At 48.0% G+C, this 27931-nt stretch overlaps 1 protein-coding gene across 1 annotated transcript in view; it reads left to right on the top strand.

Annotated features, from left to right (window-relative positions):
• LOC125945815 (MIF4G domain-containing protein-like) overlaps positions 1-10505 on the top strand; it is a 48099-nt gene extending 37594 nt beyond the window's left edge. Inside the window, exons 4-5 of the mRNA XM_049668113.1 lie at positions 232-486; positions 10302-10505. Of these exons, the coding sequence (XP_049524070.1) occupies positions 232-486; positions 10302-10505 (459 nt within the window). The remainder of the gene's footprint in view (positions 1-231; positions 487-10301) is intronic.
• The last annotated feature ends 17426 nt before the right edge of the window (positions 10506-27931 follow it).

The following is a 27931-nucleotide window of genomic DNA, read 5'->3' as shown; positions in this document are numbered from 1 at the left end:
AGCGGATGCCCTCAGCATTTCGCGACGTGAGATCGAACTGATCCGTGAACATTGTGGCGGCGTCGCCAGGCGCTTTAGTTTGTAAATTGTTATGTTATTCCAAGATTCAAGCTAAGCTGTCTTGCAGAGAGGTAACAAGAGTAATTCAGTTCTGCTAATTACGTATCACTAGTGTTCCCCTAGGATGTCAATAAAGTTCATTCTGTTTCCTTCCATGCTCCACCTCCGCAGATGAACAAAACGAGGGCGTTTCTGTGCGCTCTGATCCGCACTGTCCGTAAGTGGTTCGATCGGCGCGATCAGCTGCTGCAGGCGTCCAATGGTTACCCGCGTCGGTGGATGGCTTACGTGTCCCTGGTGACCGAGCTCTTCATGGGACTGAGACGGCAAGGAGCTCGCGTCAGTGACATCGAGCTCTTGGCGATGTTGATCTTTCAGTGTTGCCTCGTCATTCTGCGCACACCAATGGCGGGCAGAAACACTGAGGCGAGTGTGTATTTCGCATTCAGGAGGCACAGAGTTTCATACGGAAATCACTAGGGGTAAATGTGGTGCTAGTGTTACCGCCTGCCATCTGCACCGCACCGTGCCTATGGTTTTGGTCCAGCAGGCTAATTGTGGGTATAACCTCATCTCTGTGCTTTCAAACAAAAATATGCTTTCTCGTTTCAACGTATTATTTTCATCTAAACTTTAGAGTGGTGTAATTGCTAGCCTTGGTTATTCTATAATGTTTACCATCGTACAGTTTACACGTCAATGCACAAAAGTCTCAAATCTACCAACACATACAATACATACACTCGGAAGTGTGACAACATATTTATGCAGTCAAAGTCACGTGATATAATAAATCTCTTCCTAACTTGAAACACGCCACGGCTCTAAGGAAATGTTGTACGAATAGCACATGACAAAGTTGAACCACAACACACAAAAAAGCAGCTTCTTTCGAAATGAGACTATGCCAACTCGTAAAAAGAAACCATGTACCATTCATTACTCCCTTGGTGTTACAACGATTGCTACGCTAGGTTTACCGCTAGTAATATCAGAAGGATATATTTGAGGGCCCTGAATCCCATACGAACTTCTTCCCGTTAGCGACGTAGGCAATAAGCGGTGGCGCTGCTGCCAGCACCGATGCCCGACTGAGCTTCATGGGTTTCATCAACCCTTAAAATCACATGAAGAAGTTTGTAATAAAATTTTTAGATATATGAAACGATTCTGAGGTGCGCGCTTGTTTAAAAAGTTACATGTTCGAAACAGCAAACTGGGAGACTTGGTAGGTGAAAATCTTCGTGAACGAACAGCGCAAAACGGACGACAGCAACGCTTGGGGTGCGTTAATCCTTGTCCGTCGTCCATTTCGCGCTGTTCGCTTAAGAATATTTCTTTCATATGAGCAATTTCAAGCAAGGCATGTTCTCAAAACGCGTCTACAAGCGGAAACAATGCCGTCTGACTTCGGGACCTGCCAATGCTGACTTCGGGACCTGCCAATAGCCGGAGCGTAAATCCAACGAAGAATGAATGAATGAATGAATGAATGAATGAATGAATGAATGAATGAATGAATGAATGAATGAATGAATGAATGAATGAATGAATGAATGATTATTTTCCACAAAACATGTACAATACAGTGTGGTGGTGGGAAAGTGGTCTGGAAAGTGGGAAAAACTTCCGGACCTGCCAATAGCCGGAGCGTAAATCCAACGAAGAGAAGAATTCAGCGCATTGCAAGCTGTCAAGAGCCTCGTAAATGCGCGGTAGAGGATGCACGCCTTTTCGCGTTAGCTTACTAGGATGGCGATAATCGACGCAGAACGGAATGAAACCATCTATTTTGTGATGAGAACCACCGGTGATGCCCACGGGCTATGGGAAGGTCAAATGACGCCGCGCTGAAGCATGCCATCGACTTGCTCACTGATCACCTGACGCTCCTTGGCTGAGACGGGGTACGGGCGCTGCCGCAATGGCGCGTTGGAGCCAGTGTCGATGTGATGGCTGACGGTTGATGTGCGACCCAGAGTAGGCTGAGCGACATCAAAAGAAGAACGGAACTGGGCAAGCAGGTGAAGAAGCTGGGAGCGCTGCTCGGAAGTAAGGCCTTCGGCAACGAAAGGTGTGAATAATTCAGGTGATGGCGGAGCAGAAGTGGAAAGTGCACATCAGTCAGTGAGCTCTGCATACGAAGCATCCCGCACGTCCGTAATAAACATGTCCTCAATAGGCTGAACACGGCCAAGTGCTTCGCCGCAAAGAGCCTTCAGGGCTGTAGGAAGCGGATTGCAGATAACGATGGAGCAGAAACCGGCTGAAATGTCAAGCATGGCGAAAGAGAGGGGAACATCTTTGCGGGTTACGAAGAGTTCCGAAGGAGTGAAAAGGACAGCGCCTTCGGAGACGGCGCCACAGAAGACGGGAACAACGGCACACGAGTACGGCGGTATGACGACGTCTTGCCGAAGGACTACCTTAGCGGGAAGAGAAGTGGCGCCGACGAGGGGCACGTCACACACAGGCGATAATTCGACTTCAGTACGGGCACAGTTGATGACAGCGTTATTTCGCGAAAGAAAGTCCCACCCAAGTATAACGTCGTGAGAGGATGACTGCAGAACCACAAACTCCACAATATAGAGAACGTCCTGAATAACAACTCTAGCTGTGCATGCTGCTGAAGGCTGAACTGGCTGGGCGCTTGCTGTGCGAAGAAAGTGGCGTCGTAACTTTTCGTAAAGCGCGAGAGAGGCGTTTGCTTAGGACAGACACGGCTGCTCCAGTATCAATTAGCGCAACGGTATAGAGACGCCGTGAACAGTAAAGACGATAACCTTCGAAGGTGACAATGGAGGACTTGTACAGATCGATGGCGACGCAGTTCCTGCTTCCTGAACTGCGGTGATTAGTTTTACTCCTGCGTGGGTGAAGGGCGCCGACGCATGGGGGACAACCACAACGTGTAAGGACCGGGCGCTCGGCTGGTGGCCAGTTCGACTGCCGACTAAAAGAAGTGTCGTGGAAAGGTGGAACGTCGGCGTAGGGAGGCGACTGCACAAAACCATCAAAGTACAGCATACGGCGGTAGCAGAGTCGTGCAACATGGCCCGGAATACCGCAGGCATAACATATTGGTATGTTGTCTTGAGTGCGCCAAGGTATTAGCAAAGGCAGGAGCAGGTCGATGAACGGGATGATGAACGGGTGGCAGCGGCCGTGGATGTAGCGCAACCAGTGGTTGACGAGGAAACTGCGCGGCAACGAATGCGTAAGTAAGTTACGCTACCACAGGGTACTGCTGATGCTGCATTGGTGGAGCCTCAGCAACTTGGTCTTCAATAACCCGCTGGAGCGTCGGGGCGAGCTGTGTAGGAGGCTGTTGCCACAGCGGCTGTTGTTGGGGTAGCTCAGCGAAGGGTAGTAGAGAAAGGTGACGTGCAACTTCCTCCCGCACGAAAGCTTGGATTTGTGTGAGCAGGGGGAAGCGATCAGAGAAGACTGTCATGGAAGAGAGGGCCTCGCCAGCCGCTGAGGGGCGCCTGGTCAAATCGCGCTGCCTCCTCAACTCGTTGTAGCTTTGGCACAAGTTTATGAGCTCTGCTACGGCGCGCGGACTCTTGGCCATCAAAATTTGGAAAATGTCGTCGGCGATGCCCTTCAAAATGTGTTTCAATTTACCATTTTCGGGCACAGAAGTATCCACACATTTGCATAGGATATAACAGGTGAATGTTTCACCGGTTTGTTACAGTCGCTCTCGTAACCGCTGCACGGCGCGCAACTTGTGGACGGCGGGGCGAGCGAAAACTTCAGCGAAACTGGTCTTGAACGCGGACCAGGACTGAAAGTCGGCTTCGTCCTTTTTAAACCACAAGTGAATCACTCCCGCAAGGTAGAATATGACGCCATTTAACTTGGCGGTATCGTCCCATCGATTGTGCAAGCTCACCCGTTCGTAGGTAGACAACCACTCACTGACGTCCTGCTCATCCGTACCGCTGAAAACCGCTGGATGTCGGAGCGGGAGAGCGCCAGAGCAGGCAACGGTGGGTAGCGGCGACGTCGGCTGGGGAGCGTCAGGCATCACGGGAGGCAGAGTCCGAGACCGGAGTTCTAGGGGTAGATATTCTTGAATACCCAGCACCTTCCACAATTTTAAAGGGGTGTACTGAATAATTTAGATGGTAGCGTCTGTTTGTAACCGAGAAAGCAGGTGGCGCAGAGCTGGAACAGCTGGTTGCCCGAACGGCTCACACTCGTGCTGAGAACTGGTGAACTTGCTGGCCCACTGGTTGCACTGCAGGCATTGAACAGACGATCTGGCTGGCCTTGTCCTTGTGCTCTTCTTCACTACAATTGTAATAGTTTTGTACTTGGTGAAGCAGTCCGTGTTGACTGTTTTAGTGAGCAAAGAGTGGAAAAGGCCTTAGATCAAATAAATGTTACATGTTTATCCTATTTGAAGTTTGTGAAAATAATTACCCCGGGAGTATTTGTAGCGGTCAACGACTTTTAATGGTACTTTATTTCTTACATAGGTGAACGTGACAGGTTTCTTATTTCTTGATATTGTCATACAGACAGGTTTATCCAGATTAATATTCATCTGCCACTATCGCCACCAATTAGTAACGTTTGCAAGTGCATTATTCAGAATAACCTGGCCTGTAGTGTTATTTACTTCTTTATATATTATACAATCATCTGCGAACATTCGGAATATCACATCTGTATTCTGAGCTAATTCATTAATAAACAAAAAGTCGCAGTTTTGCCCCAAGGGCGATGCATCGAGTGTAATAGCAATTCAATGGACAGTATACGAAGTAAGTTTTATCAGCCGCAGAAACTTGTAAACATAGGCATACTAGCTAAATAACAAGCATGGTGTCACGCTCCCAGAAGCAAACATGAACACATCTCACTCGATGACCGCGGAAGCTCGCTGGCAAAACGCTGGAGTGAGGAAGCGCGGCTACCGCTCGCATCAACGTGAACTAAGCCGCGAAAACACAGTGCAGGGTGGACTCTGTCCCCACCGCAGATGGCCTCCAAGGTATGTAGAGCAACCCAGGTTGGCACGCACGGCCTCCCGGCCCGCCTGGAGTAGAACACGCCCCCCTCCCTCCCCTGTCCCCTTAGACTTGCGCGTGACGGAAGACGGCGCGCTTTCTCCCCACTTTCCTCCCTTTCGTGCGCGAGATTGAGCCGCGATCGCCAGCTCACCCTCGCACACTTTCATCCGCACATACAGCATACGGCGCGCTGCGAAGATTTTATCACCCTCGGACTTCATCGGAACCTCACAGTGACGCCGACAGCGATTGAAAAAATGCGCATGGAGTGTCCATATTGTCACGTAGTAGTGACGGTGATGAAAACGGTCGCATATCTGTCAATGACGGCACGGACTTTTTAATGGGTGAACCTGTGCCCACAAAAGCAAGTTACACTCGAAGCACAACGGTAGCGGCGAACACAGTCGGCGACCATCGAAATCTGATCAGTGGCAAAACACGTTGGCTTTTATACATCAGTCATCGAAGGTTCCAGAGTAATCTCTGGTGACCGCGTGTCTTCCAGAAAGTACTATACAATTCGCGTCGCTCATACAATCAGATTACATAAGCGTCGGTGACAACAGACAACGGATAGAAAGAAGCGTCGATAACGTTCGAGAAACTTACGATACACGCAGGCGCGTCCTGCGCCGAGCGACAACGTTTAACATTTGGTAGCCGGTGAAAAGTGGTCACCGGTGAAAGAGTACACGAGTACACGTGTCAATATGATTGCTATCGCAATGAAACGGTGAAACTGGCTGCATCAGCAATCTCGCGTCGGAGGAACCACACAAGAGTTCTCAGTGTTATGACAGGTCTATGCTGTGAAAATTATTTCGCTGGTGAAGAGAGTTCCCAAGTGTTCCGCATTTGCCACCCGTGCCAACTTTGTCTCTTCACCTACGTCAGTACACGTCATCTCTGGAATTTGTAGAGGAACATATTGAGGTCCCTTCGCATGACTCTTCGTATTGTCGCCAACACATTCAGCTCCAAGGCCAGCCTTCTGATGCTGCTCCATGACTGGCATTTAATTCTTTTCTCACAATTTTCTAACGATGAGAAGTGGCCGCAAAGACAGATGACCATTGCGGGGAAAGTCCATAAGCGTACCATGCTTGAAAGCCGAGTGGACAGCAGTTAATTTCCAGAATATTGGAGCCCTCGTAATCAGTGCATGCAGCCTTGCTCAGTGACGAGATTACGGGTCGACGTGGTCTAAGGTGCGCCATTTTCAGAAAAATAAACAACCTAGCCTTAAACACGGTCGAAATACAAAATAAAGATAGAACAAATAATTTTAAAAACATGTGCAATAATAAAGGAAAATAAAAAGCAGAATTAATGATAGAATGTATAACAGTAAATATTTAAAAAGAATAAACTATGGGGTTTTACGTGCCAAAACAACGATTTGATTATGAGGCACGCCGTAGTGGGGGACTCCGGAAATTTGGACCACCTGGGGTTCTTTAACGTGCACCTAAATCTAAGAACACGGGTGTTTTCGCATTTCGCCCCCATCGAAATGCGGCCGCCGTGGCCGGGATTCGATCCTGCGACCTCGTGCTCAGCAGCCCAACACCATAGCCACTGAGCAACCACGCAGGGTAGGGGGAGCAACAGTACCAGAGTAACATTAAAGCCGAAACAAAAAGAAAGGGAAAAGAAAAGGGAGAAACAAGCAAACACAAAAACGAATTAACCATGACAAGTTACTTAAGTTACACAATATCACAAAATCAGCAATATGGAAAGAACACGTTACTCAGACCAGTCATAAGTGCTGATAACAGAGATGACGCAGCAAAGCTAGTATTGTGACCTACAAGTACAAACTATTCAGCATAATACCAGCGCTAGCAGCAACAATAATTATGCAGACTAGTTAACGAAGTATGTAAAACATCATCATCTGTGGTCAGTGTGTTAAGTAGGACAGGCAGCGTATAACCAAACATTTGCTTTCCGGAATGAGTGCGCGGGTGAGTTACATAGCAGTATTCTGGAGATGGTGTTTGATAATGGTGTATATTCTGTTTAAGGTTGATGTGCTCTTGAAAAGATCGTCATAAGCCCATTTTTATGTACACTACAGGACGAAGACCTCTCCCAGCGATCCCCAATTAAGCCTGTCTTGTACTAGCCGATTCTAACCTACACCTGCAAATTCTCTATTTTCATCATACGGCGCAATTTCCCGCTGTCCTCCACTGCGCTTCCCTTCCCTGGCACCCATTTTGTAACTCTAATGGTCCACCGATTATCTGCCCTACGTATTGCACGAGAAGCCAGATGAGAAGGTGCGCGTAAGCACTGCCTCGTAAGCTTCACTGTATATAGATTCCAACAAACCACCTAGGATTTGCAGCACCTTTTTCTCTTAGTGTTAAATATTATGTTCCATGTTAACTAGAACTAAACGGGCACTACGTAAGGGCCGAACATCAGGCTGGTAATATTTCCTTTCATGAAAACGCTTTCAAATTCCCCTCATCAGGACTCCGCGCTCTTCGGCTGCACGCTGGTGCCGGCGCACGTCCAGTTCAAGACACGCTACACGAGATGAAATCAGTCGATATTGAACGAAACACGAGAGAGAGGACGAGGGTAAGCGGGCGTGCGTCGGCATAGCAAGGACGGGCTGGGTGGTTGGCCCAATGAATCGGAAGTGATGCCTCCATATATGCACCACTACATGAACTTCGCCCTGGAGACGTCACGTGTTTTACGCTGCTGACGTCACGACATGGGAACAACTGGAAAAGTACGGAGAGGAACATGTCATTCTTTTTCGTGTTATCAGATTTGTTTCAGCGCATCCTTAAGGCCTCTTAAGGCCTAATTTTCCGTTCAGCCTGCGAGCAGAATCAATAGACAGTATTTGATTAAGGTCTCGCAAGCAGCTTGCGCCCCTAATCTAAAAGTCTGTAATCATTCGCTCGTGGTATGTTTGAAGGTACTAACACCGCTGAGCACAAAAGGGTAGTACGGTGCTCCGTTTTCAAATCTTGCGCATTTTATTTGCGGCCCCCTCAATAATAGTATCACAACAGCTATCTTCAAGGACAGCAATAGGATGTCCATCATGTGTATTCAATAATTCAAGATGTTCAGTTCAGGTGAGTACATTAGGTGTTGATTAAGTAAGGTAAATAGTAATTTAAGGTCACTTCAAAACGTACTTTTGTTTGCTCGAGAGGATAGTGAACAATACTAGGCTGGTTGCATCTTCCTATCGCACAGGTAGATTCTTTAAAGCTTTCCAGAAGTTAGCTTAAATACCTGGTATGGTGCATGACGTTGCTAGTGCCTCTCAGAAATAAAGGGGCCTAATAATGCCTGCCGTATTGCAGTTATTCAAATTTCTTTTTCCAGCCCTGCAAGTAGTCTTTGGCGAAAAAAGGCGTTTAAGGTATGAGGCCAAGTGCTGGGAAAAAAGCTTAAAAGATGGCAAACTCTACAAATAATTGGTCTACATCATAAACACACTTCTTTAGGCCTATGAGGAATAAGGATTATAAACAGGGATAAGGTGCCTCAGAAAGGCTGGCCAACGTTTCGATAGGAGGACCTATCTTCGTCAAAGGCGGCCTCGTCATCCTCGGCGGTTTAGTTTTAAAGGATTAGTATGTGAGACTTTTAAAGTATGCATTATTTTTTAATATTTTTATTATTTGAAAAACCTAATTAAATGTGGGTCTCATGACAACAGTCATAACTCTAATTTAACTCGATGAAAAAACACATTTTTTGGCAGTGTTATATGGGAGGCTTTGATCTATGCAATGAAATAAAATTGCTGAGATCAGATGAATTCTCGAAGCATAGTGATGAAGTAACCAAAAACATGTGTGCTTCCATTGGGTGTGCCTTGGTGTAAAAGGCATCCATATCAAAACTTGTGCAACGATTTTACTTGTTGAGGTTCATTTCGTACCCAATAATGTGAGAAAAATTGTGCCGAGTTTCACAAAAGAGATCTTTATTAGGGAAAAATGTATGAAAATTTGCGTATGAAGAAATCGCAAAAAGATAGGTTCTGAGAAAACCAACAAAGATTTCTAAGCATAACGCTTGCATATGATGATCAGAAGAGCTAAAATCCCCTAAACTTGTAGCCAGTTCCGTCTTGGGTCTTGCTCTTGTCTGAGTTTGCTCGTGTGGCACCTCGACTTTTTTTTTCTAGCTTGCTTTGCAGTTTTACAGGTATTTGCAGTATGTCTCCAGGTCCGTCGCCTTGTACTGATTACCGGCAAACTTTCATTTTGTGCATCTTTGCGCTCTAAACTTTCCCATTCTGTGGCTGCCAGTAGGAAAAAGTAAGCGACAGAAAGTAAAACCAAACAATCCGCTGCTCCTTTAGCATCCTCCAGAATGTAAACAGGTGCAAAACATTGCACGTCCACCTGGATTATTTTAGGTGACAAATAAAGTGTTGAAAATGCTATTATGGCATTTTTATACTTTTGTACGTGATACGATTCTTAAAAAACCAGCAAAGAACTGCAAACCAGAGCATTTCTTCTGTTCCACAGAAAACTGACCCTTTCAGTTTCGGTTTCGTAGAAGCCGGGTGGGTTTACATTTTTTTATCTATCTTTTGAAAGAAACTGCGTAGGGAGAAACTTTTTTCAGCAAAATGATGTAGAATAAAGTCCTCATCCAACAAAGCGGAAAACAAAAAATTGACATTTTGAAAAAAAATTGCAATTTTGACTTGGCCTCGCACCTCAAAAGTTTCTTACCGTCCTTCCCGGTGACGGTAGAGCTCACAACTGTGGCGCGCAGCCTGAAGTTACAAACAGGATGTGAAGGACGCAACACTACACCTTCCTGTTGTAAATACACGCTGCGCGTTTCAGTAATCATGAGCCAACTAGAGGGGACAACAGTTTATAGGATGACCAAAAGATGCATTTGGTCTTGACGCATCAATGTGTCGGACTAAGTGGAGGATTTCTTGAGCTTCGGTGGCATCAATGGCCCTTTCGACCAGCCGCAGCTGTTCGTACTGGCCGAAGTTCGCCAAGTCTATATTCTAAAGCTCGGTAGCGAAAAGGTGGATGTTGGGGGACTAATTAGGTATTGATCACATCCGGATACCATGTGTCCCCAGCGTACGGAACACCCCGCAAATGCCGCAATGAGGGGAGTGCTGGTCAGCGTAGAATAAGCTCCCGCAATGCCTTTGGTATTTAAAGCTACACTCAAATCACTTTCCAGATGGAGTGCCTGCTGTGGGTGCTGATGGTAGCCGGTAGAGACGTGCAGAGCGCCACCCCGTGGCTCATGGTGAGGCTGATAAGGCGCATACGCGACGCCTTCGTGCAGTCGGATGCCTCGGCTATGGCGCGCCACACGCTGCTTCAACTGATCGAGCTACACGCCTCCGGATGGCAGCTGAACGCTGAGTATCTTCAGTACTAGTAATTGCCCGCACGCGAAACGGCACTGCCTCGAGGCTGGCAACAACAGCGCCACAGGAGCAGCCGCTGACGGTCCACGCTTTGAGACTGCCTATACCAACGGTTGAGGTGTTCACGCACTTGACGTTGTGAGTTGCGTGAACACCTCAACGCAATTCACGTTGTGCGGACCGTGCAGCACGCGTGCTGGTCTACACAACACATGATGTTTCTGCTGCCAGAAAGGTGCAGAGCGTGAACAATGTATTGTCAGCTCCAGACAATCTGTAGCAGAAAGTCCTAACTCTGAACAGCGCTTCATCGGTGCCGGCTCACTGGAATGAATAAATGAGAGCTTATTTCATTGTCTGCGTTGTGTTCGCTCCATTTCGTACTAGCCTTCTTTCTTTGGTTTTGGACGACACAAAGCTTCCATGGCGACTTGCAGCTAACACATCTTTTCTGCAATGACATCCTTAACCACAGCAATGGTCGATCTGCCTGCTTTCGCGCCCACTCCTGTGCATTCCCTCACTCAAATAATGTTTGGTATAGATTTTTTTTTTCATATACGCTGTGAAGATGGTCGCCCGTCGAGCAAGAAAGCCTCTCACCAATGCAGCAATTAATGAGTGCAGATGCCTTCTTAACATTACGTCGTCTAATTATCAAACTTTTCTTTGTGAACTTGTGATAATGAACTAATGTTATAAACATTGCCGTGTGTGATTAGTGCAAGTCGTAAAAGTAAGCTTTTTACTGTATGTCTAAGGAACACTGATATTGAAAAAATTCTGGTAGTAAATGCGGGGTTTTCGTTTCGGCTTCCACATTCCCTGGTAAATTACGCAAGCTTTTGAAATTTTATTTGCGTCAGTCACCATCAGCTTGCAGGCAATAATTTGAAAAGTTGTATAAATGTTGTCAACGTTATTTTAGTAACATTTTGCTTACAACTTTTATACAATAATCTTAGTTACCTATTTACGTAGGCCAACGTGTTGAACAGAACATAACTTTTTACTTGAATATCTTAACTAAGTGTACCACTAGGAAGCACAGAGGGAGGAGGAAACAACTTTATTCAAATTTTCAGATGAAGATCTGAAGGTCTTGGCCTCTAGGTGGCCTCGGTTGAGGCGACCTGCACAGCCGAGGTTGTGCAATCTTTTTGGATGGTCTTGTCTTCTGACCTTAAGAGGGTCTCCCAGGGTTCCTCCGAGGGACCTGGCAGTAGTGTTTTCGGAGGGGGCTTGCCAGAGCATCCCCAATAAGATTTTGGGTGGCCAGTTGGTTCTGGACACAAGTTAGGCAAATTGGGTCCACCTGTGCGCACGTAATATACGCCAATCAGTGTGGGCAAGGGAAAGAGTCAGTATCTGACGTAAAATCGTGGCCTGTTCCCTGGATAGCTCCTTATAAGGAACTGGATAGATTTTTCTAACCTCTTTGAAAAATCTCGGAGTAATTCGCGAGTCGGGAAGAAAGCCGGCAGCTTCACGCCCTGTGGGAATCGATGTTATGCGAAGCAGTGTGCTGGGAGCCAACCAATTTAACGAAACGACCATGAGAGCACGAAGACGTAGGCGGCTGTTTCATGACCTACATGACATATTGTGGGCATCTCTTAGTGACTTCTTCGTTGGCTGCACATGTTCATCATCTCACCGGCTTCGTCGTCTTCATCGCTTGTGGGGACTCATCTTGAGACTGATCTGTGCCTCGAGTGTGATCGGTCCGCCGCGTCTTCGGGGCGTATTAAAGGTCGTGTAAACGCTACGTCGCAAGTGGTGGAGGTTGATCCTCGGTCCCCCGTCCTCTGCTCGCCCGCTCTACCTCCTGGAGCTTCGCTCAGGTCGCCGTTTGTGCCAGCTGTCCGCCAACATGCCGCAGGACGAGCCATCGGGCACTTCTACGTCTACAATATTGGCTCCTCCTGCCGCAGCCTCTCCATCTTGGATCGTCAGTGGGCCCCAGCGCGACCCCCATCTGTTCGCTGGCTTCCGTGGTGCAGATGTGGAGGATTGGCTTGACAACTACGACCGGGTGAGTTCTGCTAACCACTGGAACGAGGTGATGAAGCTACGCCACGTCTCCTTCTACCTCACGGGCGTAGCTAGCGAAGACTTGGTTTTTCAACCACGAGATCGACCTCACCGACTGGAATATTTTCAAACAGCAGCTCCGACAGGTTTTTGGTACTCCGGCTGTTCGTTCCGCCATCGCGAAGAAGACACTCGACACTCGTAAACAACAACTCGGCGAGTCATATACCTCGTATATAGAGGATGTCCTCGCTCTGTGTCGACGCGTCAACGCTTCCATGGCCGAATCAGACAGAGTACGCCACATACTAAAAGGCATTGGGCCTCTTGCCTTCAATGCGTTGGCAATCAAGGACCCGGCTACCGTCGCTGATATTGTAGCTACGTGCCAGCGCCTCGACGAACTCGAATCTGTCCGATTGCCACCCCTGGACACCCCTGACAACAACCCTATCACCGATTGCTCGTTGCGCGCAATGGTCCGCGCAATCATACGACAAGAGCTGCAGTCTCTTGGCTTCTCGGCAGGTCCCATTCCTGCCCACACCCCCAGTACCACATTGCGTGACGTTCTCAAGGAGGAGTTGGCGTCTATGGCGGGTACTGCGTATAGGGACCCTCTAGTCCCTAGGCCGCCACCAACGTACGCGCAGGTAGCCGCAGCTGCCCCAGCACTCGTGCCATCGATGCCTCGGAAACCAACGCAGACGCACTTGGCTTCGATGTCTACCAGCACACCAAACCAAGCTTACTTTCCGCCATGGCGTCCAACCCGACCTATTTGTTACTACTGTGGATATCATAGCCACATCGCACGTTTCTGTCACAAGCGGCAGCAAGACGAACGGCGCGGATTCGACACCTACGAACGGGACGACTTTTGTGCTGGGGCCTCTTTTCACCGCCGTCCTTATGCGCCGCGTTCCGACCGCTCGCCGTCACCACCTGCAACCTCCGCGACACCTTCTAGCTACCGTCCTGCCAGACGTCGCTCGCCGTCACCCCTTCGTCGCTCTACCTCACCACTTCGACCAGCCTCTCCATTCGCCGACCGTCGCCCGGAAAACTAAATTATGCAGCTTTTGGAGGAAAAGCTGCATTGATCGACAGGACAGAAATTCCTCCAGCGCGTCCGCATAACATGCTATCTGTTTTCGTAGAAGGAGTACACGTGGAAGCTTTCATAGACACTGGCGCTAGTTTGTCAATTATTCACCGTGATTTGTGTTCGCGCCTCAGGAAAGTTACCACTCCTTATGATGGACCTACGATACTCGCTGCTCCAGGGAACGCGATTCGACCTGCCGCCATGTGCACTGTTCGTGTCTCCATTGATGGAATTCTGCATTATGTACAATTCGCAGTGCTCAGTTCGTGTACCCAGCAGCTGATATTAGGATGGGATTTTCTTTCTACGGCGTCCGCTTCTATCTGCTGTCGGAAACGTGTTCTCCACATGACCGACACCGCCTATTCGCTACATACAGATGACGCACCCCTTCGTTTGCTTGCTGCAGAAGACACCGAGCTACTTCCTTGCCATCAGCGAATTGTTGCAATCGCGTCGGATGTCATTGACCATGGTGACGTGTTCGTACAACTATCTGCGCACTGTCTCAGCAGAGGGATAGTCTTTGCATCAGGGCTGGTCCGGCTTGAGAATGGCTCCGCATTCGTCTGCGCTACCAACCCGAAATCCGAAAAACTTCTGATCCCCAAGGGCACTACGTTGGCTTGCGTCACTAAATTCGAGCATCTCTCTGTTGTTTCTGTTGAAGTGGCTTCTGTTGGACGTTCGGCGCCTCTCTCTGCCCTTGAGGCTGCCATCAGTTCCGACGTGACCTCTTCACAGTCACAGCAGTTGCTTGCTTTGCTGAAAAAGTACAAAACTTCGTTTGACGCACATGCCACTTCATTGGGACAGACTTCCGTCATCACGCATCGGATAGAAACAGATGGCGGGTCCATTGTTCGCCGTCGACCATATCGTGTCTCTCTCGCCGAGCGGAAAGTCATTGAAGAAAACGTCGACGACATGCTGCAACGGGGGATAATACGCCCCTCCGCTAGTCCTTGGTCATCCCCCGTCGTTCTAGTTCGAAAAAAAGACGGCTCTGTCCGGTTTTGTGTTGATTACCGGGCACTCAACAAGATCACGCGCAAGGATGTGTACCCTATGCCGCGCATAGACGATGCCTTGGATTCACTGCAGAATGCCGAGTACTTCTCGAGTCTTGATTTGCGTTCGGGCTACTGGCAGATACCTGTGCATGAGGACGATAAAGAAAAAACTACGTTTTCAACACCAGATGGGCTCTACGAGTTCAACGTAATGCCATTCGGCCTCTGCAATGCACGCGCAACATTTGAGCGCATGATTGACAACGTTCTGCGTGGCCTAAAGTGGAAGACTTGCTTGTGTTATCTCGACGATATTGTTGTTTTCTTTTCCACCTTCTCTCAACACCTGCAACGACTGGACGAAGTTCTCACGTGCCTTGCCAACGCTGGCCTACAGCTTAACACGAACAAGTGCCGTTTTGCCAGCAAGACAATTAAGGTCTTGGGTCACATTGTGAGCAAGGACGGCATTTGTCCTGATCCCGATAAGGTTTCAGCGGTTATTCACTTCCCTCGCCCCGAACGGACCAAAGATTTGCGCAGTTTCCTTGGCCTCGCTTCTTATTTTCGCCGCTTCATACGTGACTTCGCCTCAATAGCTGCCCCGTTGCACAAATTACTCGGGTCGGGTGTTCCCTTTGAGTGGTCTCCCGAATGCGAATCAGCGTTTACCCATCTGAAAAACTCCCTCACATCTGAACCAGTACTTCGCCATTTCGATGAAACCGCACCCACACTCCTACATACGGACGCTAGTGGTCATGGCATCGGTGGTATTCTCCTACAGCGATATGAGTCTTTACGTGAGCGGGTCGTCGCCTACGCAAGCCGCGTACTGATGCACACCGAGAAGAATTATACCATCACTGAGAAGGAGTGCCTCGCTGTCGTTTGGTTGGTACAGAAGTTTCGACCTTATCTTCACGGCCGCCATTTTACCATTGTTAGGGACCACCATGCCTTATGTTGGCTTTCCACGCTCACGAACTTGTCTGGACGCCTTGGTCGCTGGATTATCCGTCTTCAAGAATACGACTTCACTATTATTTACAAGTGTGGCAAAAAGCATCAGGACGCAGATGCGCTTTCTCGCTGCCCCCTTCCTACGACGCCATGCCATGGTTCTGCTCCTACCTTCCGCGACAAGCTTTCGGACCGTCCTTCTCCGCATGTGTTGTCTTTAACCGCTATTGACCAGACTCCTTCTGATGATCATGGATCGCTCATATCTCACCAACTCGCTGACTCCTACTGTCGACGCATCATAGACCGCCTTCGGGGAACTTCGCGCCCGCCCAACGCCCGCCTTCGTCGACAGCTGACGCAATTCAAGCTCGACAACTGCGCCCTGTACCGCCATATCTATCACCCTGACGGTCAACGCTGGGTGCCTGTTCTACCTCGCTCTCTTCGCGCGCATGTCCTTAAGGCCTATCACGACGACATGACTGCTGGTCACTTTGGTTTCCAGAAAACGTACGACCGCATCAAAGGTCGCTTCTACTGGCCTGGCGTATCCACAAGTGTAGCGCGGTACGTCGCTTCCTGCGCCATTTGCCAGCTTCGAAAGCTACCCACACAGGTCAAAGCGGAGAGCTCCAACCACTCCCGTGTCCGTCGGCACCATTCGAAGTCGTCGGCATTGACCTGTATGGTCCCCTTCCCACGACTCTCACCGGCAATCGATGGATAGTGACAGCCGTCGACCACTTGACACGTTATGCCGAAACAGGTTGCGTGACTTCGGCGTCGGCTACAGAAGTGGCTGCGTTTATACTTCAAGCATTAATCCTGCGTCACGGTGCTCCTCGTGTCATCTTTGGCGACCGTGGAAAGGCTTTCCTTTCACAAATTGTAGAAGAATTGCTCCGAGCCTCCGGCACCACCCACAAGACAACCTCCAGTTACCACCCTCAAACCAACGGCTTGACTGAGCGCTTTCATCGCACGCTCTCCGACATGATAGCTATGTACATTCAACCTGACCACACACACTGGGACGCAATTTTGCCATTCGTGACTTTTGCGTACAATACCGCCGTACAATGCACAACTGGTTACTCGCCATTCTACCTCGTATATGACCGTTCGCCCTCTTCTTTTCTTGACGTCTCTTTCTTCTCCGCCCCGGTCACTCTAGCTGCATCCTCTTGTGAACAATATATATCACGCCTCCTCCACTGTCGCCAGTTTGCCCGCATCAACACTGAAGCAAGGCAACATGACCGCAAGAACCTCTATGACGCATCCCACCGTGCAGTGTTTTTCCGCCCGGGCGATGAAGTGCTACTCCGGACTCCAGTTCGCACTCCTGGCTTATGCGAAAAGTTTCAGTTTCGGTTCATAGGCCCATACAGAGCCTTAGAGCAGACTTCTCCCGTTAATTATCGCGTTTAACCTATTGTGGTTCCAACTGACCGCCGCTGTCGCGCTGCCGAGATTGTCCACGTCTCTCGCATGAAGCCTTTCACAAGGCGTTCGCCGTCCCTTTAAGTTGCGGCCAGGCTGGCCGCTCGCACGTGGGGGAAATTAGTGTGGGCATTTCTTAGTGACTTCTTCGTTGGCTGCACATGTTCATCATCTCATCGGCTTCGTCGTCTTCATCGCTTGTGGGGACTCATCTTGAGACTGATCTGTGCCTCGAGTGTGATCGGTCCGCCGCGTCTTCGGGGCGTATTAAAGGCCGTGTAAACGCTACGTCGCAATATCATTTATGTTCGTCATACACTCTTGTCATACAATGCTAATTGTGGTACATACCAAGTTAGCGAAACGACCATGAGAGCCCCAAGACGTAGGCGGCTGTTTCATTACCTACATGACACGTCATGATAGTCATGTCATGACCTATCATTTATGTTCGTCATGCACTCTTGTCCTACTATGCCAATTTTGGTACCTACCAAGTTAACGAAACGACCACGACCGCACCAAGACCTAGGCGGTTGTTTCGTGAGCTACATTACACACATTTCATGATATTCATGTACTGACCTATCATTTATGTTCGCATACACTCTTTCCATACTATGCCACTTTTGGTACCTACCAAGTTAACGAAACGACCATGTGAACACCAAGGCGTAGGCGGCTGTTTCATGCCTACATGACACACGTCATGACCTAATATTTATGTTCGTCATACACTCTTGTCATACTATGCCAATGTCAGTACATACCAAGTTAACGAAACGACAATGATAGCACCAAGATCTAGACGGACGGACGGACGGACGGACGGACGGACGGATGGATGGATGGATGGATGGATCGATGGATGGATGGACGGATGGACGGATGGACGGACGGACGGACGGACGGACGGACGTAAAGTTGCAAATGTTAACACGCGCGCTGTTATCGTCAGTGCTCTGCCCCACTTTCCCACTGAGACTGTTTGAAGGCCCTGCTATCCAGTGCGTGTGGGTGCGTATTCACATGCTAACAGAACCTCGCTATAATCATTCCGTCGTCCGCAACTTCGTCGAGCTGGGGGAGAGAGAATTGAGAGAAGGTGAAAGCAGGGTATAAAAATAGCATCGCGCAGCATAGGGCATGCGAGGTGGAGAGGAGGAGTGAGGCAAGTGGGAGCGGGACGCGTAGAGCTGCTGCCGACGAGGACCGCGTTTCCCCGCGTTCGCCCCGAACGCACCCGGTGTACGTGACTGCAGCCGATGCCTCTGGCGGCTCCTCAGCATGCAGGTTTCGACCTGGGCACTCGTCGTCTCCGAAAGACTGAAGTGGGAGATTGTTAATCTTAGCATTCTCAATCTGCACTGGCATATCAAAAAAATTATGCGTGGCACGGCTATCGCAAACACCCGAGACCAGCTGAGATGGGGGAAGCCCAGTAAAAGTTAGACTAAGTGTGTGGTTTGCTAATAGCTCCGCTCCTGTCTGGTGTTTGCGATAGCAGAGCCAAGCATAATTTTAGGGGCGAAAGTCCTTACGCCGTGGGTCAATCTCTCCTCTGTCGTAGCCACCTCGTGTAGTTCGTGAAGTGATCACTAGATGGCGTTGGTGGCGCTCGCTCCATGGAGCTGCGGTACATCACAGACGGTACATCACGGACGGTACATCACAGACGGTACATCACAGACGGTACAGACGCTGCGGTACATCATGCGCTGCGGTACATCACAGACGTTATCAGGCATAACTTCGGTACGAGAAAAAGCGTAGTTCAGACAACAGATCCAGCAACAACAGAGAGGCCTGAGAGATCAAAATTCAGCATAGAAAGCTTTTATTGGAAAAAGGCAGCAGAAAATGTCCCTAACAACACGGCAGCAGGACCCGATGAAATCCCAATACAGCTAATCAAAAACCTTGGTCCAAAAAGCAAGGCACTGCTGACTAATGCCATAGAGCAAGTGATTAGAACAAAGAATATTCCCGTTGGATGGCGTGAAAGCAAGATGAATCTTATCTACAAAGGCAAAGGAGATAAGGATAAGACGAGCTCGTACAGGCCAGTTACAATAACGTCGGTGATATATAGAATAGCAATGCAAGCCATAAAATTAGAACTGTCGAAGTGGGTGGAAGGAAACGGTGTATTGGGGGAACTACAGAATGGGTTCAGGCCAGGCAGACGCTTAGAAGACAATATGTTTGTACTAACTCAGTGCATAGAGATTTCAGTAGCTCAGAAAAGACCTTTATGGATAGCATTTCTAGATATTAAAGGAGCTTATGACAACGTAGACAGGGAATTGTTGTGGGATATTCTTCAATACGAAGGCATAGATGACGATTTCGTGGAGCTGCTGAGGGAGATATATCGAGACAACCAAGTACAAGTGGCATGGGAAGGCCGAAAAGGAAATGAAATGGTGGGAATTCACCAAGGATTGAAGCAAGGATGCCCTCTGTCACCATTGTTGTTCACGCTTTACGTCAAGGCCATAGAAAGACGACTGGAAAACAGCGAATTAGGTTTTGATTTATCCTACATGCGTAATGGACAAATGGTGCAACAGAAGATCCCTGGACTGATGTACGCAGACGACATTGTGCTACTAGCGGACAATAAAAAAGATTTACAGATACTTGCGAATATCTGTGGGAACGCAGCGACAAATCTAGGCCTTAAGTTTAGCACAGAGAAATCAGGGATTATGATCTTTAATGAGCACACGAGTAACTTCGTGGTGTCAATTCAACAGCAAGTAATACCCATAGTGAAGCAATATAAGTACCTCGGCGTACACATAAACGAAGGAAAGAATTACTCAAGCAACCACCAAGATAATCTGAAAATAAAGGGGAAGCGGAATGCAGCATTAATGAAACACAGAGCACTGTGGGGCCACAATAAGTATGAGGTGGTGCGTGGAATCTGGAAAGGAGTAATGGTGCCAGCGCTAACATTCGCAAATGCCATTATATGCTTAAAATCGGATATATTGGCGGGTTTGGAAGTTAACCAAAGATCAGTAGGCCGGTTGGCTTTGGGAGCACACGGTAATACGACAAATGAGGCAGTGCATGGAGACATGGGTTGGGCCTCTTTTGAAGTCAGAGAAGCACAAAGCAAAATTAGTTTTGAAGAAAGGCTCAGGAACATGGATGAAAATAAATGGGCGGCTAAAGTGCACAAGTATCGCTACATGAAAAGCGTGGACACAGAATGGAGGAAGAGGTCAAGGAAGTTGGCAACCAAGTACAGGATAATCGAAACTGTAAATAGACAACCAGGGGTCATCAGAAAGAAAGTGAGAGAAATAGAGACCGTGAATTGGATGCAAAGAATGGAAACGAAAAGGACAATGGAGATTTACAAGAATGAGAAGAAAGAAATTAGAAGGGAAAATCTGTACGATAACACAAAGGGCAGTGCCTTGCTATTTGAGGCTCGAGCCGGTTGCCTAAGGACGAAAACATATCGGAACAAATATTCGGAATTAGATGAGACATGTGTATGCTGCAGTAAAGATCCAGAGACCACTCAGCACATCCTAATGGAATGCGACGGGATCCACCCAGCGAGAACCGTAGGTAACGTGCAACTCCCAGAAGCGCTTGGGTTTAAAGTGGAAGGAAACATAAACAGATCAGCCGTAGAGATCAGCAAGAGACGATTAGAGTACTGGTGGAAAAAAAGTAGGGAAAAGATGGATGCGACCTGATCTCTTAAAATCATAGGCAGCGGTACAAGGTAAATTTTTGAAAAAGAAAAATAAGGATAGGTATACAAAAATGCAAGATAAAGAACATGTATAGTATACCTGATTAAATCAAGCAGGCTAGGTGACTATTTGTCGCCGCCCCGTTTCAAAGGGGATGCCAATAGATCATCATCATCATCATCATCACCATGGCAAAGGCAAAGGAGATAAGGATAAGACGAGCTCGTACAGGCCAGTTACAGTAACGTCGGTGATATATAGAATGGCAATGCAAGCCATAAAATTAGAACTGTCGAAGTGGGTGGAGGAAAACGGTGTATTGGGGGAACTACAGAATGGGTTCAGGCCAGGCAGACGCTTAGAAGACAATATGTTTGTACTAACTCAGTGCATAGAGATTTCAGTAGCTCAGAAAAGACCTTTATGGATAGCATTTCTAGATATTAAAGGAGCTTATGACAACGTAGACAGGGAATTGTTGTGGGATATTCTTCAATACGAAGGCATAGATGACGATTTCGTGGAGCTGCTGAGGGAGATATATCGAGACAACCAAGTACAAGTGGCATGGGAAGGCCGAAAAGGAAATGAAATGGTGGGAATTCACCAAGGATTGAAGCAAGGATGCCCTCTGTCACCATTGTTGTTCACGCTTTACGTCAAGGGCATAGAAAGACGATTGGAAAACAGCGAATTAGGTTTTGATTTATCCTACATGCGTAATGGACAAATGGTGCAACAGAAGATCCCTGGACTGATGTACGCAGACGACATTGTGCTACTAGCGGACAATAAAAAAGATTTACAGATACTTGCGAATATCTGTGGGAACGCAGCGACAAATCTAGGCCTTAAGTTTAGCACAGAGAAATCAGGGATTATGATCTTTAATGAGCACACGAGTAACTTCGTGGTGTCAATTCAACAGCAAGTAATACCCATAGTGAAGCAATATAAGTACCTCGGCGTACACATAAACGAAGGAAAGAATTACTCAAGCAACCACCAAGACAATCTGAAAATAAAGGGGAAGCGGAATGCAGCATTAATGAAACACAGAGCACTGTGGGGCCACAATAAGTATGAGGTGGTGCGTGGAATCTGGAAAGGAGTAATGGTGCCAGCGCTAACATTCGCAAATGCCATTATATGCTTAAAATCGGATATATTGGCGGGTTTGGAAGTTAACCAAAGATCAGTAGGCCGGTTGGCTTTGGGAGCACACGGTAATACGACAAATGAGGCAGTGCATGGAGACATGGGTTGGGCCTCTTTTGAAGTCAGAGAAGCACAAAGCAAAATTAGTTTTGAAGAAAGGCTCAGGAACATGGATGAAAATAAATGGGCGGCTAAAATGCACAAGTATCTCTACATGAAAAGCGTGGACACAGAATGGAGGAAGAGGTCAAGGAAGTTGGCAACCAAGTACAGGATAATCGAAACTGTAAATAGACAACCAGGGGTCATCAGAAAGAAAGTGAGAGAAATAGAGACCGTGAATTGGATGCAAAGAATGGAAACGAAAAGGACAATGGAGAGTTACAAGAATGAGAAGAAAGAAATTAGAAGGGAAAATCTGTACGATAACACAAAGGGCAGTGCCTTGCTATTTGAGGCTCGAGCCGGTTGCCTAAGGACGAAAACATATCGGAACAAATATTCGGAATTAGATGAGACATGTGTATGCTGCAGTAAAGATCCAGAGACCACTCAGCACATCCTAATGGAATGCGACGGGATCCACCCAGCGAGAACCGTAGGTAACGTGCAACTCCCAGAAGCGCTTGGGTTTAAAGTGGAAGGAAACAAACAGATCAGCCGTAGAGATCAGCAAGAGACGATTAGAGTACTGGTGGAAAAAAAGTAGGGAAAAGATGGATGCGACCTGATCTCTTAAAATCATAGGCAGCGGTACAAGGTAAATTTTTGAAAAAGAAAAATAATGATAGGTATACAAAAATGCAAGATAAAGAACATGTATAGTATACCTGATTAAATAAAGCAGGCTAGGTGACTATTTGTCGCCGCCCCGTTTCAAAGGGGATGCCAATAAATCATCATCATCATCACCATAGAGATACATGGTAAAGGCTAGTGTGACGGGATATCACTAGATGGCGCTAGCGCAGCATAGTTGACGCATTAAAATACGAGATGGCGGTGCGGCGCTCGCTCCATTCAGATGTATGGGAGCGCATAGTGTGATGAGCGATCACTAGATCATTGGATGGAGGCGATCGTTCGAGATATTTCGATGCAGTGCGATTGGAGACCGCTAGGGGTGAGAGCTATAAAATGCGCTCGCTCTTGGCGCGCTTCCTCTGTCGCTCGGAGTCGCTGCGCCATATGGAAAACAAGGCGGCAGAGCGGAGGGCAGGGAAAGCGGCTGCAGCGCGCGCTCGCAGACAGAACGAGGAGGTGAGAGCCCGCGAAGCCGAAGCTGCACGGAGGCGCTGAGAAACGGATCCCGATGTTCGAGCCCGCGAAGCAGAAGGTGTGCGGCGACGCCGAGAAGCGGATCCAGAAACTGAGAGCCCGAGAAGCGGCGAGGAAACGCGCGTACAGGCGGGCGGATCCCGAGGCTGCGCGAGCGCGGGAAGCTGCTGCCAAGCGCCTCAAGCGAGCTCTGCCCGAAGTTGCAGACGCGCGTTTCATGCGCGACTTTCTAGACAATGAAATGAATAAAAGTTCTCATATAACCTCACACACTGGTTCTCACGTCTTTCATGATGATGTAATGGGCGAATTTTCCCGGAAGAGTCATGAACCTCCTCCGGAGCTTCGCCCACTCATCATCATTCACCCCGTGGATATGCTGTGAAATTTTTTCATACATCGCCGGCTTTCTTTATTGGCCGGAAAAGTAAACAAGCTTAATTTACCTTGCTCGAAAAGCGTCGTTTTTTATGTGCCTTACGATTTTCTGCAACCACCTGATTGGCATTATGACAATTCAGGTAATTAAAAAGTTAATTACTTTACTGGCGGCTTCTCGACAAGACTAGCACCATTCACTTTGTGTTATTCAGGTACTGCACGACAGCTGCAACACCATGCCTATACGATATACCGTGTTCTTTTCCAATAAAGTGTGTTGTAAGTTCAGGACTGTGGCGGTCGTCTCATCCTTAACTTGCCCCCTTTTAGTGTGCGCGCCACTTTTCATTCGTCAAAGTGAACATTGAACAAAATGTGCAAAGCTCCGATCATGCTAAACGCACCCATCTGTATCCGCTCTTTCATTACCTCCAATCGGCTGAGGAGCTGGTCACCGGGTTAATCATGGCAGAGACTTTGTCATGCTTGGGGGAAGACCCTAACAGACAACACTTGCGCTCAAGTTGGACTATGTGAAGATTCACTTGGTTTCGCTCATTCTGCCGCATCCTGCCTTTATAAGGTGATTTCTGAGCTGTTGCAAGTACGACTGTTCAAGCGATCACGTTCTTTTAGAGCGTAGTTCTTAAGGGCCCATTCCTGCGTTAAAGTGTCGGCATCCCCCCGGCGTAACCGAGCAAACGAGCACAGCGAAGGATAAAAGAGCGAACGCGGAGCGCAGCGGGGTATGAAAGACGGCGATAGCGAAGAGAGCGCGAGGAGACAAGTGGAGGAGAGGGTGCAGCGGAAGCATTAGGAGGAAAGCGGAGTGCCGCACTAGACGTGCTTCACGGCGGTGCCCAGGCATGTGGCGTCCACCGATACTATATATGGAAACAAAGCACTGGCGGGGGCTTCGAACCCACTGCACATGCGCTATTTCGCCTGCGGCACCGCTGCCGCTAGAGAATGCGCTCCGCGCAAGCCACGCGTTCCCGTGTTCACGCTTTCTTTCTGAACAACGTGCGACGCAACCGGTGGAAATGACTCGTCTGCCGCTGCTGCTAAACGAGCTTCCCTAGCAGAGGCTCAGCGCCGCCGCCGAATGGACGGTGTCGTTCAGAATCAAATTCTTTGGCAGAATATCTCGCGAACTTAAAACACCTAAACAGGTGCGCTAAAATTCACATTAGGGAATATCGCAATCGCCAGTGAATTTTTTTTCGTTGTTTCAATTAACGACAGCACGTATTCCTACTCTATAGCAGTGCTTTCGTGCTGGTATTCATGTGCAGTCATAAACGTAAGACGTTGACTATGGCAGCACCCATGCATTATGTTCTCCGTGGAAGGTACACCGAAACGATTGCACTTTGCGGGTGCCAAGATTGCCAAATCTTTATCAACCTTGGCTGTTGAACCTTCGCATCAACCTTCGCCGACAACAAACAACAACATGCCATAGAGGAACGCCAGGGGGCGGAGCTCCTTGTATCTCCCTTGGGACACTCAGTCCCATGCGGGAGCGACTAAATCCCCACCAGAGCAAACCAGTGTTGCCAGATCTCGTCTTGTGCGGTTCCCTAGATTTGCGAGGCGGAGATGTCCCTAGTGAATTCGCGCGACTGCGTGCTGCGCCGTTGGCTGCGCTCGCCTTCTTATCACAGAACGCCTCTTATCGCCTCCCTCTCCTCGTACGTGCGTGCGCCAGATTTCAACGTGTGTGCACGCAGGAGATGAACGTGGGCGCAAGGTTTACACTTGCAGCCTATTCCCAAGGGACAGTTAATAAATAAATGAAAATATATTTCATTTATTTATGAGAAATCTAAGTTAGCACGTGGTACGACGGGGTAGGTGAGCCTTCAGCTAGGCGACTGGCCACGGCCGTCTGGTGTTTAATGATCAGGCAGTGGCGAGAGGCTCTCTCGACTCGTTCATGACGCCTTTTATGCGGTCCCCCCCCCCCCTATCCTAAAATTATTTTCTGTTACGTTAGTCACTGTCGCACTCTTCAACATTCCCCTGATTTTTGAACGGCGTGGCGGCGCCTGGCATTCCTATATTTCTTTCTGCGTGGACGTCGAGGCCATTCACCTACCTGCCCTCCCACTTGTTTGTTGTGGCGCTTTCTTAGCTTCCCTGGCCCAGCACATCTTGCCGTGCGCAAATCAGCGTTCTGTAGGCCTTTCTTATCGATGCTCAACACATTTAGCAAATGTAATGCTATCTTTTCCGCAAGGCAGTTGCTAAACTAATGGTGGTGCAGTTAATTTTGCAATCAGCACCGCATAGTTCCAGCTATGATCTAGGCAGGCTGAGCGGAACCGATTATTTTAAAAATCTCGGTTCCATTTGTGCCTTTGCATATCCTGCATCTCATAACAGTACACACTGCGCGACTTATCTATTCCCAAGTTCAAATAAAGTCCGCCTATAATCTGCATTCACAAACGCGCTGACAATCTACAGGTGCATTGCAACAGTAGCCTACTTCTTCGACCTGCCACGCGGACTTCCCGTAGCTCTAACCGGCAACGGCTCACCGGTTTAAGAAAACGGAAATATCATGTTTCTAACGTGCCTTTTTGGAATCATGAGGTTTGGGTGCACAGATGTGAACAGATTGCGCAATTTGAGAACACAGAAAGAGCCTGAAGCTTGATCGAGGAGCGAACTAAATTTCTTGTCAAATAAACACACACACACAGGTTAATGCAAATAACCGATTCCTTATCGCGCACAATCGACCACTTACGTACACAAAAAGGGTCAACAATCGTCGCCACCAAGACGATTCATCGTAATGATCGCACATGCCACACAAGACCATAAGGCATCGCCGAAGATGAAGTTGTTGACAGTCGTAACAATCTCCCCGTGAATTCATGTGAGCGCTCGCGAGATAACGCAATCCTGGCTAAAACAAACAAACAAACTGAAAATATTATAAACAGAACGATACGCATAAGCGGGTCCATCATTAATCATATGGGCAGCAGCGAAAAAATATACACAGCGAGTTTCACTTCGCCTGTTCGACTTGAGTATGGAATTTCTGCCTCCATTCTGGGTACATGGAAGAGCTAGTTTTGATGAGCAGCCGAGAGTTGCCAGCATGGTGTTTTCAATATGGCTAACCTTGGGCGATGTTGCGGTTGGTATTTAGTCTCGCGCGTCCCATGTCGATACGCTGAGGCAGCGCCGCTTCCACCACTGGCGGTTGCCGGATATCCTACTGGAAATAATTCACAAACAAAACAATGCCTCCATGACGTCACTGATGAGCTCAGAAGGTAGAGGGGGAGAGCGCGCCTAGTAGCAGGAGGGTTGCCACGGAAGCCCTCCTTTCCCACTTCACATGCAAACGGGCTGTACATGTGTCCCTGCTGTCTTGTAGGTCCGCTGGCCGCGCGGCGACATTGGCCAAATCTCGAAGCAGAACCCGCTGAAGTGTGCTGTGTTTAGGAAGCGCTTTCTTTCTGCTGCGTTTACCTTGCAAGATTCAATTCGTTTTAAATCGCCGGGGAATCGCTCATCCCCACCACCGCCGAGAAATATTTATACAGCAGAAATATTTATACAGCAGAACGACGGCAAAAATAAAAGCAGAAATACAGCAGAAATATTTATACAGCAAGCCGTTGGTAACTACCAGCATTCGCTGTTAAATGTTACATTTCGTCATTTCGTGAAAGTATAGTCGCTTTGAAATTCTTGTGGTTAAGTTTCGGGCTACGGTTCAACTAGCCCACAGATAGCGGGGGGCTAGCATAAACAAAATAACTTCTTGGCACCATCATTCGGTAATTTTGATCGTCTGTTGTGAAGTGGATCAAATTAAGCTGGCCGATTTCTCAGTGAGCCAAAGCTCAAGACAAGTAAAAGTCAAACGTTTTCATTTTATTCACACATTTCGTACTGGAAAAAGATTGAGCTCCACGCAGTGCGAAAGAATCTATTGTTCGGGATATTCCTCATTACCCGATTCGCAATTTAGAAAATGCGATGATGGAAGCTGTCTAAGAGGAATTCTCACGATATCTGTTTATTAAAAAGAAACTTACACCACGACAATTTAAATAAGTCTTGCTTCCGGAAAACAGAATAATTGAGAAACCAAGCGCTTTGCTTACGGCGTCATTTATTGCAAAACAAGTTTATTATCGTTCGTGATATTCCTCATTCGCCGCTTCGCAGATTTGAAACTACGGTGATGAAAGCTATCTAAAGGGTATTCTCACTACTTTTTTACTTATAGAAACATCCACGGGAACATATGCTCGCTACCCTGGTTTATCAAAAGGAACTAACCACCAGACAATTTAAATAAG

This window comes from Dermacentor silvarum, chromosome 5, assembly GCF_013339745.2.
Source record: "Dermacentor silvarum isolate Dsil-2018 chromosome 5, BIME_Dsil_1.4, whole genome shotgun sequence".
Taxonomy (NCBI): Eukaryota; Metazoa; Arthropoda; class Arachnida; order Ixodida; family Ixodidae; genus Dermacentor; species Dermacentor silvarum.
Note: the sequence above shows the minus strand (reverse complement) of the source record. Positions and strands in the feature narration are given on the sequence as shown.